Here is an 11,413-nt window from a genome sequence, read left to right on the forward strand (position 1 = left end):
ATCAGACAGACTTTAAGAAAGCTGCCAGACTTATTTTAATTTTTCAAACGGCATCCCCCTAAAATATAGCGCTCTCAGCTAGACGTGGACTACACCGAGCAATAGCTGAGGCAAATTAAACTGTCCAATTTCCTCGCATTGTGTCCGAGCTTTGACATGATTCGCAGACAATGGAAAGTAACAAGCTCTACAATGTTTAATCAGGTACAGCCTCCTGAAATGACAGTATCCCTGGATAAACAACTGTCCAATCGTAACATGATCTCCAGCTCACGCAGTGCATGGGAAAGTACTTTACTTAATGGAAGGGCTTCGATAACGGGCACATTTTTGTTTGAATTCAAGTGCAGAAAACATTTTTTGTATTCTTATACTGCTGTGCTCTGGTGAATGTGTTAAATCAAGCCTGTAAGTTGTCCATGTAAATATGTCATCCACCAGGGAACCTGGCAGTAGTTGTCATTGTGAAAGCCATCGGCCTCAGTCTTGGAACATTAATTTGGGGATCCTTCTCTCTGCTGATGGGCTGGGCCAGTTCAAGGTTAGTCAGAGTGATCTATGGTGATCTGCCTTCCTGGAGTATTCCTTTCTTGATCCCTTGTGAATAACCTATCACAGGGAAAATGGCCCTTTTCTGAGTCATTGAAATTGACTGATTGACATTGATTCAAACTTTGTACGGCAATAATTGTCCTAGGAATGTCTTGCAGATTTGGCTGGTTTGAAAACACTGCTCAAGAGGTTTCTAAGCCTATATTGAATTACTGTGGAGCTGCATTGTGTCTTCTGAGGTGAACAGATACGGTGTTTATTCTCTCAGTGATTGAGTAACAAGGTCAAAAATTACATTGTTCTCTATAAAAAAATTGTTTTGAAGGACATGCTTTCTGTGTTTCTCCAGCGGCCTGATCGTGTTCTTTGTGAAAGCAGATGTGGAGCTGCATCCTAATGATGAATCCATTCCATTACTCATCGACAGAGTGAGTCAATTATTGGTTGATCATTTTAAACCAGATTTTTACTCAAAAATCAAATCTGGCAGTAAAATGTGCAGTACAGTCAGTTCATCCTTAGCCCTGTTTTCTTCTGTGCCCCTCCCCCCCCCCCCCCCACACACACACACACAGAGAATACATTCAGGCAGCTACGGACCACGTTCCTCAGAGTTCTGGATAGATGTCATCGGACCAAAGATGAGACGGTTCATGTAAGCTCCACTCATTAACAGTCAGTGAGATGGCTTGACAAAAATGTTTGCTGCATCACAAAAACCAAAATGAATCAATTCCAGTATAGAACCTTGGTCTTTTATTAGCAGCGGTCCTTTTTTGAATGTGCTTTCTCTAGTATTGATTTAAAACTGTGTGAATGAAGCTGTGTTATACACATGGATTTTAAAATATTTTTCTCCTTTCGTGTTTTGTCCAAACTTTGGAGGTTATATATAGTCGAGTGAAAGAAACAGAAGGATTTTAAGAATCTGGATATAGTTCCCAATAAGGGAGGACCCCAGCGTGTTGGTTTGGTTTTTTTGATGTGATGGAATATACTATATGTGGTTCATTCATGGGTTGAACCTTAAAATAACTGCTTCCCAATCAGTCTGATGGCTCACTGACTTGTATTGTAATATAGAAAATTGTGCTGCTTCTCTTCTTCTTGCTGTGTTCCATGAACCTTTGTCCTTGTACTATTTTGGTCAGTGTGTGGGAGCGCTAAAAGATGTGTCATTAAATGACGGTCAAAATTAGGCCTAGTAGTTTTTCTGCAGACATCCACTAATGGGCAAAGTTGTTAGGCATTCAATCTTCAGAGCACATTGCCAATTAAAGAAAAAAAAAGGAAGTGAGAAACTAACAGTTTACAGCACATTAGATGGTGTCAAAAACAGCCATTGAAAAAATGAAAAACACAAAGTGCACGTCATGGATCGAAGCTTGACAATAGCAGCAAAAGTAATGATTGAACAACGACAGTTTTAAAAAAAATAGTAAGAAACAGAAAAATGTTACCCTAACGTTTGAAATGGTTAACCTGGCAAAAGATACCCTATATAGATATATTTGCTGAATTTGGATTTAAGACTCATCAGTAAAACTAAGTGAAGCCTTGGAAAAACAATGCAGAAAACAAACCTCCCTTAAAACAATATAAACAAACTTTTCAGTAGGAAGAAAATGAGATTTGTGGATTCATTCTTTATTTTTCTTTGGTTAGATTAGTCTTCTTTAAAAAACTGTTCCTCACCCTGTGCTTTATCTTCATCAGAGGCTGCACACTGGCCATCATTTCAGGTCTTCTCTTTGGTTGCACCTTCACACCCATCTCCTACATTAAGAGCCGTTCATCTTGTGAAGACAGTGTCTATTATGGAGCCAGCAACTACGGTATGGAACATAATTTGTGGGGTGGGTCGGGTGTGTGTGGGGTGGGTCGGGTGTTTCTAAATTAATTTTATTTTAAAAAAGTCTTTATCTGAAGTGTAGTGTAATAAACAGCAGGCGTCTTTGGAGTGTTATTTTACAGTGTTTAAATATGAATGACGTGTTTACTGTTTAAACAATTTAACCTTTAACTGCAAACACGTGCCAATAATGAAAACAAACTGTTGTTTTCCATGCTGATTACTCCACAGAACTGGACTACGTATACGCCGAGAATTGTGGTATTTTTCTTACAAGCACCGTCTACTTTGTCATCTACTGTGCTGCCATGAGAAACAGACCCAGAGTTTATTCCAGAGTCGTTCTCCCAGGTAACATTATATGTTTTTCTTGCATAGTATGAGATATGTTGATAATTTATCATAAATGCTGTGTATGCATTTTCTCAGCACAACTTATAAATGGCCCTATATGATTTATGGTCTCCATAAACTGTATAATAACTTATTCAGTAGTTGGAAAGATGGGGGGGGTGGCACAAAAGGGGTGGACATGAGTAGATGGTCTATGTTGAGGGAAATGCCAGGTTTTGCATTGACACTGTTGAATGCAGCGTGCAATCTCTATTTGGTAATTTTATAAATGAGCTTTTATAAGTAGCTTTTTTTTTAGTGTTTCAGTTCAACATCCACATGTGTACAGTATATATTTATTGGTGCTGTCCAAGGGTTTAGGTCAAACACTTATTTTTGTCATACCTGGAGCCCTTGACATTTCCAAAGATCATGTTGTGATCCATTTAGAAAATTGGCACCTTTTGCCACAGATGGAGGTTGTTCTGTTTTCTCACAACTTCAGCCACAATAATGCTCATCCACAGTTATGTATGTATTGGAGGGGACATTGTGGCTGAGACTTAACTATTTGTCAGTGGTGCAAAGTAAAAGTCACTCACGCTGTTGGCACAGAGCTGGCATGTGGCCTGTAATCCATTTGAGCTCAGACAGGGATTTTGAACATTGGCTGACGACACAATAAAACACTCTCACCAGCTGATTGGTTTTGACCACCCCACCTCACTGCTCCCTTCTCTCTATCCCCCTCTCTCTGCAAACCACTGAGCTGTCAATACACCTCATAATAGCTTCGCTCTGTCATATGTCAAGAATCGGCTGTTGTGAACACCAATAAACACCAGCTTCAGTTTCTGCAAGATCAAATGCATCCACTCAAGGAATGTCGAATGTCAAACTCACAGGTGTATCAAACCTACCTCACCACTTTGGCTCAGTCCACCTTATGTGACTCTGCCTATGTACTTCCCAGAAGTATTGTTTTTTTTTTAACCTGTCGAGTCCAGCAATTTGGACAAATACTGAGAGGTTGGGAATGTCTGTGTAGTGACAAGTCGATTTGTTATTATTTATTTTCTCTTACTGTTTTCGTCTGCAACAACACTGAGCATGGTGAGGGACCGGAGTTGACAGCAGGGCAGAAAGAGAGAGACAAGCTTAAAACGTATAGATTTTTGTTTACCAGGAAAATCCCAGTGTTACAGTGATATGTAATCCTAAAGTTAACATATTCGCACTGATGACTACGACACATTTATTGAGATATTAGTCCTAATTGTTACTGATGATTGGTGGAGTAGGTGCACATTAGCCTTTGTCTTTTTTTCAGTACATCAGTTCACTTTATATGTTTTTTGTTTTTTTGTTTGTTTTTTTCAGCTCTGTGTTCTGGGTTGATGTGGGCATTAGCTACGTACTGCTGGTTTATGGCCAATAACTACCTAAGCGCTGTCATTACCTTCCCCATAGTGACTGCGGTGAGTAAAGCTGGTTCATAAACTAAGTCATATATATATATATATATATGCGCATTCAAAACAAGTCTTATGCATTGTTACAATCAGTAACTGAAACGATTTGTTTGGACTTCTGTTTTCTATTTGGTCTAATGAGAGTGAAGATGAAAAACTACCAAAGGTCAGAGAAGGGCTTGTGAGGGTTGTTGTGATTATTGTGACAGTCGTTTTTCCGAAAATCTATCCATTTATCTCCACCTAGAGGTTAATTTCCCACAAGAACATGTGCAAGGTCAGTTCAGTGGAGTTTAGAAGAAAATGTCAAGCAACATACAAAAGCAATAAAATTAATCATCTGGAAAATACAGAAATTGTGCAATAATGAGGTTTTGACAGGAGCTTCTGTTGAGAGTTGGAGAATGAAAGTTTATGGTGTAAACAAAAAGGTGACGGGGTTGCCAAAACTCATCAACGGCCATTTTCCCCTCTGAGCCAATTTCAAAGGCAATTTATACCGAGGATGTTCAGACATATTGCTCTGGACTTGGTTTGATGTAGAAGCAGTAGTGGGATTCGTCATATGGCACATTGTTTACCATACATTGTTGAACAACTATAAGCAGTTTTGAAAATTCTTCTTTTCTTCTACAGACATTCAACCTATTTCAGTATCATCAGTTCCAGTACTTTATTCAAATATTTGTACTGAAAATGTTAAAAAATATTTTTACTACAACCAGCACCCATGAAGCAAGGTTGTGTTGTTCTGCTTCAATTCTGTGTCTTCATGGTTAATTTATTTTAGTAAGTCAACAAGGTCAGTTTGGAGGTATTGTAACATCAGGAATGAAGACGACAGCAGGGTTCACTTTAGGATGTTCTGTTACAATACAAGCAATTCAATTAAAAAAGGATGGAATTTGTGTGTATATATGTATATACAAATATCTTTTAAATTTTTTTTAATTAAATTAATAAAATGAGTAGTTGAAAAAAGGTCAGTCATCTACCTCTCTTTCTTCTCATCAACCACAACCCCCAAATTTTTTTTTTTTTCCTTTTTTAAAAAATGTGGGGGGGGTTTTTTTTTTTTTTTTTTTTTTTTGCCTTTTTATAAAGTAATCCAAGGTACAAGTTGTAAAGTTAAACTTTAAAGGTTCTTCAAAGTAGAAGCGTGGACTGAAAAATAACATGGATCAGTGCACATCTTCTCGAACATAATCACTTCTCGAACATAATCACCTCTCGCTGTGTCTCCTCTGTAGGGATACGGCCTGGTGGCAGGATTGTGGGGAGCAGTGGTTTTTAAGGAGGTTAAGGTACGACATCCCAGAAGTATTTTGTTTTTTTTTTTTTGGTTTTTTTTTGTTTTTGTTTTTTTTTTTTTTTTTTTTTTATGTATTTATCATACAGAGTCGTGACTTTGGGTTTCCCTAATGGTATATCATTGTTGAAGAAGCTGTCCTCTTAACAACAATGGTTGAAAGGTGAAATCATGTGACTCAATAGATTGCATATCTGTTCTTCTTGAGACAGCACTTATTTAAGCTGTGATTGAAATATTTTACAAGTATCTTAAAAGTCTTGTTTAGAAATCTTGTCCAAAAACCCACTCATTGTCTCTACTTTATCTCTTGGGCAGTGAACAGACTTGAATGGTGTGTAGCCCAGGATCTAGATCGTGCACTTGTACTTGTACGTCAAATGTATTGATCCCACTGCCACAGTTTGGAGTGCAATTATAAAGTCTGAAGATAAGTGTGCAGAAACCCAGGTCTGCTTCATCCACGTACAGGCAGAGTTTATCAAGCATACAATGTCTGCCTGCAATATGGGATTAAAACTGTCAGCTCGAGGAAGAATGTAAGCAATGTTTAAAACATTTTTTTTTTTTCTCCTCAGGGCTGGGCGAACGGCCTCATCTTCTTTGTGGCCACCTGTGTGGTCCTCACCGGCTCTGTGCTCACCGCGATCTCAAAGCTCTAATGCTACAAGAGCTTGTCAATCAAGAACATCTAATGCTTCCTCCCTCATTTCCATCGGCCCACTCGGAGAACGTCCTTGGGATTGAGTGAGCATTTTGAATTCAGTCAGATTATGAAATCCCATCAACAGTGTTTGCACTCTCACTGGAACAATGTGATTATACTTTGTGATTGACTTTGATTATGGTAATTAAATACAGGCACTTGTTATCAAAAAAGTTTTTCCTAAATGCTGCACTTTTTACTTTGCACAGATTTGAAGATTGTGTGTCACTGATGCAATAAAACCAACATTTAATATCGTCCAATGTTTTTGTTTTGCCTTAAGGGAAGTTTCATCTTGCATGATACACTTCAATATTACTGTCGTGCTTCACGGAGAACTCTGACATGTATTATGAATCTTTACTCTGGCCTTGGCTCCCACTGGTTTAGTGCGTGTGCAGTGATGTAATATTAAAATATAGCGATACTAAGGCTATACTGTAGCTCTGACCTCATTTGGATGATGTATCTCCATATGGAAAATAAAAAAATTATAGGGTAATTATATAGGGTTGCTACTAGACTAGTTGCCAACAACCCACATACTTGTGATTTAATTTACTGAACCAAGCTGAGTGTTTTTAAAGGCTCAGGAAACCCTTGCAGGTGTTTTGAGTTAATTAGACGACTCAAGTGATTGGTTGACTAGCCCACTGGTATACTTTTTGGTGATATTCTAATTTTTTGAGATAGGATTTTTGAGTTTTCTCAAGCTCTAAGCCATAATCAGCAATATTAAAATAATAAAAGGCTTGCAATATTTCAGTTGATTTGTAATGAATCCAGGATGTATGGCATTTTTGTTTTTTTAATTGCATTAAAGAAAATAATGAACTTTATCACAATATTCTAATTTTCTGAGACAGTCCTGTATATGTATATATAAAATTATTATCACCAGAAAATTTGCATGATTTTTTTTTTTAATAATCTTAAAAACAAGCATTTGGAGTTGCTCACAGCACTTTGGATCAGAAACTCAAAAATTAGTAACATGGCCTTTTAAACGTTTTATTCAAAGCTGTACATTTTTAGATCCCTAAACTCTAGGGACCCTGGTCTGTTCAGGATACCTGGAGCTAATGCTTAACCTTGACCTGATTTTTGTCCTGTGTTCGAGTCCACAGAGCACATCGTTGTGTGGGAGCTGACAATCCCATGGGATTGAAAGTGATCCGTCCTTGGTAGCTGAATATCCATGGACTCCAGCAGATGTCAGAAAACAGAGGTCAGTGCCAGATTGGGGAGGAGAGGGGGGGGGGGGGGGGGGGGGGGGGGGGGGGGGGTTAAGTCGGGGGTTTAAACCTTCTGAGATTTGAGGAAGTGGCAGGACAGACATCCAAAGGATCATGAAAGCATGAATATCTGTCAATCAGAAATGTACTCCCTCTTCTTTACAGTTGTTATCTACAGTATGAGGTCAGTCTTTGCTTTGTGGTGTCAAATGTAGAATGCTGTGAGACGTGGAACACCTACTGTCTTCACTTGTATCCCTGAATACTTCCCCACCTGTTGTTACGTACTCCATGAATAAAAACATTACAGCTGCCACGTAGCAGCAAACCTGGCCTGAGGAAATCTGACTGCATCTCAGGGATCGTTCCCAGACCCAACTACACCAGACATGTACAAAGATATTAAAAAAAATCTGAAGTAAGCCTATAAGAAGAGGTACTTGTTGTCTTTGCAGAGAAGCAGACAAAGACGTGAGCAATGCACTTCATATGTCCACTTATTCCACCAGCTATTAATTTAAATTTGCTGCTAAAAAAAAAATATTGAATTAAGAATGTTGGTTAATCACAATTTATTGTGATTAATTGCGATTTATTAAAATTACGATACCTTGTGATTGATCAGATTTAAAAAAAAATCTTTTGACAGTCAACTCAAAATAATATTTCATAGAAAGATTTAACTTATTTCTTCTGTTGTTGCTAATTTTCTATTGCCTTTAATAATTCCTGTTTTGTTTGTTTTCAACTCTGAACCCATAGTTGAACTCCACTCTGACTGCATATTTCATTATATACTGTCTTCCTGTATCGAATACTTCTCTGCCTATCCTGTTTCCTCTCAGAGCTAACCCACGCTCTGTGACCATTCTGCTGTTTGGCTTCTTTTTAATTAGACAGCTGATAATGACATTTATAAAATTAAAAGCAATTTACTTTTCAAGTGGGTCTAAGGGTCGAGAAAGTTTTGGAGTAATTTCTAATTTTTGGAATATAGAATGCTAGAAATAACTAATTAAAAAAACATTAAAGTAGAAAAGATTTTGACAGGCCAACATCTTTTGTGGAAAAGGTTTCTATTAAAATCATTGCTTAATGACCCTGAACAGCATTCAACTGAGAAAAATCATTCACAACACGTGGCAAAAATGCATTACATATTAGTTTGGGGATCTAAAAAACAATTTAAAAGAGTGTATTATTTTAGAGCATAACTGTGATCTGCAAGTAAATAAAAAGAAAAACATAACAAAATATTGGGCTTGTCAGTAGGAATTATTTTTAATTGCTTGACATTTTCTACCGAGGTTTATTTTTCCCCAAGTGCAACAAAGTGTAATCCAGACACTCGACTGTCAGTCATTTTAGGAGGTTGATGGCTCATAGAGAAGCTGTGTGTGAGAAGCAGTCAGTTCTAAAATATCATTCTGCTCTTGATATGTGCAGGTAAACAGAGTGTGTCGACATTTCCTTTCTCACTGGAGTGGCATCACAAACGGAATTATTATCATCCTTAGTTGCACACGATGCCAATAAGCTGCTTTGACAGCCTGTTAGCTAAATCTCTCTGCATAATCACATCCGGCTGATGTGAAGTATGCGACGATGCGGCAGGAACAAATGTGTCCTTATTACACATCACAGAGACAGAGTGTGGTGAACATCCTGCCGCAGTAGACCTGTGTGTGTTAATGCTCTATTATAACAATTGCTGTCCAATCTTTCTGAATGTCCATACTGTAGGACAAATCAAGGATTTATCTTTTTTTTCCCCTTTCATTAAAAGTAAATATTGGCTCCCACTGATTTAGTGCAAATTTCTTTTATTATTATCTGCAGAATAAGGNNATATATATACACACACAGTATGTATGTACAGTATGTAGAGAGAGAGAGAGAAAGAAGCTAGACTACCTGAGCCATGTAAAAAATATACCTTAGGGATGTGTTGAGTTTTATACAGTATATAATTACTTGTATAATATTTCAGCTATTTGGATTAGTCACATAAATAATAAGTATAGGACATCATCTTTCTCATTCAGCAATATACAGTGAATATGTTTAGTCATTTAGGGACTCTTGATATATGTGGATTATTTATGAAATATTTTATATTTATATCAACCTAATACACACATACATATACTTTTATTTAGATTACACTATTTAATTTTTTTGTCTGGTAAATCTTCCCTGAAAATATAATAATATATAATATAATAACATAACATATAAAGTACCCACACAGATGGCTGCAGACTACTACGTATGCAACTTCAGTTCTTAGTGACAGCTTCCTAATACTCTGTCAACTTCATATTGCGTCCATAGATAATCTTTTTAAATGATTCTATCGGTTATCATGAACTGTCACACTAAATTTGCCTCGCTTTTAAAACAAACGCCAACAATACTGTTGATACACTGGAAAGACAGTACAATGATTGGGTAAGGATTTCAGACATAAGTGTGAGCAGAGGATTGCACATCTATAAATATCACTCACCAGAGACAAGCCGATTAGAAAACAACAACTAGTGTTGTAAATTTAGGTTACTGATTTATGAATGAACTGTATGGAAGCAAAACCAGCAGAAAGTCACAGATTCCTGACCTCCACGCACAGAGGTTGTATACAGATGAGCAGAATACCGGTAGGCTGTGAATGTGTTTCAGGTAATGAGGTGAGGTGAGAACAGCTGACAGCTGGTGGGAGGTTTCATGGAGTAAGTGTCTCAGCGTTAGGAAGGAAGGTGATGCTGTTGCTTCTGTTTCATTGTGAATGTGATGTTTATGGAATCTGAATCACAGCAATGGAAAGTCATTTTAAGGTCATTTAAGCAATCAGGCAACAATGGTTTTGTTGTCATCCTTTTACGTCAACAGGGTTATCTTATATTTGATTGTATAGAATGTACTTTTATTATTGAATGGTTTTTTAAGCCTAGAGACAGCACATATATATTCAATAAATGTAAAAACTGACTAAAAATGTTGCTATTTTAATGCGATCTTATCATTGTAAGATCACATTGCAGTGTTGTGTCTATTATGCTTTTTAGAACTCATAATTTATTTTTGAATTAATTGCCATAAAGTTGTTGTTGCTGCATCTGCTTCTGCTTTTATCTTATTTTAGTCTTCTGTCAGACCACCACCAAAAAATCATTTTCTTTATTCACTTTATGCCAAACTCATTATTCCCATAACTACAGTTCTCCTGTGAATTTTATTCTGGAACATCCCTGGACTTATTTGACAAGGATTTGTTCCATAGTGGAGCAGTTAGTGCAACTGCCTTGCAAGGTGAAGAGCAGAGTGTCCTGGGTTTGATTCCCAGAAGAACCACATATTCCTAATGGTGTGTCCTGTGTGGCTGCCTGTCAGTTGCCTCCATGTACGTAATGGCGCCTCCTGTGTTGGTTGCAAAGACTCACACAGTAAATTTCCCCATTTTGGGACAAAAAAGGGACTTTTTTAAAAAAAAAAACACGTCTTTGAACTTAAGGACTTCATCTCATAGAAACAGCAACAGCTCCTCCAAAAGAAATTACAAGTCTGTGTTCACTCATCTCAGTTCCATTCTCAAGCCGCCCGACCTTCTTCCCCAACTTGTACCACATTATCTTCTGTTATTTTCTAATGTCATTTTTCGACAGCAAAATCAATAAAATTCATCAGCATCCTGGCCCACCTTTATTCCTGTGATTCAATCCGTCACGTCACTTGTTCTCTACATTTCAGCTCCACTCTGACTCACAAACTGCTGACCTTATCCACAAATCCAGACCATCTACTAGCTGGCTAAATCCTCTCTTTACTGTCCCACTGAAGCCCTGCCTCCAGGGACATCACTAGGATTGAGATAGGGGGAGGCTGGGCCCCAGAGTGTGTTAGAATGTGCAGGCACAGCACGTGCCAAACAGTTTTCACCACACCTACAAAGACTTT

The 11,413-nt window shown here is 37.7% G+C and overlaps 1 protein-coding gene across 3 annotated transcripts in view; it reads left to right on the forward strand.

Annotated features, from left to right (window-relative positions):
- Positions 1-6,482, forward strand: part of tmem144b (transmembrane protein 144b) — a 7,433-nt gene extending 951 nt beyond the window's left edge. For 2 of the 3 annotated variants that reach the window (XM_008326599.3, XM_008326596.3), the window contains 9 exons: positions 442-541; positions 711-791; positions 902-980; positions 1,128-1,207; positions 2,269-2,387; positions 2,636-2,755; positions 4,118-4,215; positions 5,460-5,513; positions 6,097-6,482. In XM_008326599.3, coding sequence (XP_008324821.1) covers positions 442-541; positions 711-791; positions 902-980; positions 1,128-1,207; positions 2,269-2,387; positions 2,636-2,755; positions 4,118-4,215; positions 5,460-5,513; positions 6,097-6,180 — 815 coding nt within the window. In that variant the 3' untranslated portion in view covers positions 6,181-6,482. The remainder of the gene's footprint in view (positions 1-441; positions 542-710; positions 792-901; positions 981-1,127; positions 1,208-2,268; positions 2,388-2,635; positions 2,756-4,117; positions 4,216-5,459; positions 5,514-6,096) is intronic. The other variant, XM_008326600.3, reaches the window with a different exon arrangement.
- Positions 6,483-11,413: the final 4,931 nt, after the last annotated feature.

The sequence above is a fragment of the Cynoglossus semilaevis genome, chromosome 15 (genome assembly GCF_000523025.1).
Source record: "Cynoglossus semilaevis isolate Cse_v1.0 chromosome 15, Cse_v1.0, whole genome shotgun sequence".
Taxonomy (NCBI): domain Eukaryota; kingdom Metazoa; phylum Chordata; class Actinopteri; order Pleuronectiformes; family Cynoglossidae; genus Cynoglossus; species Cynoglossus semilaevis.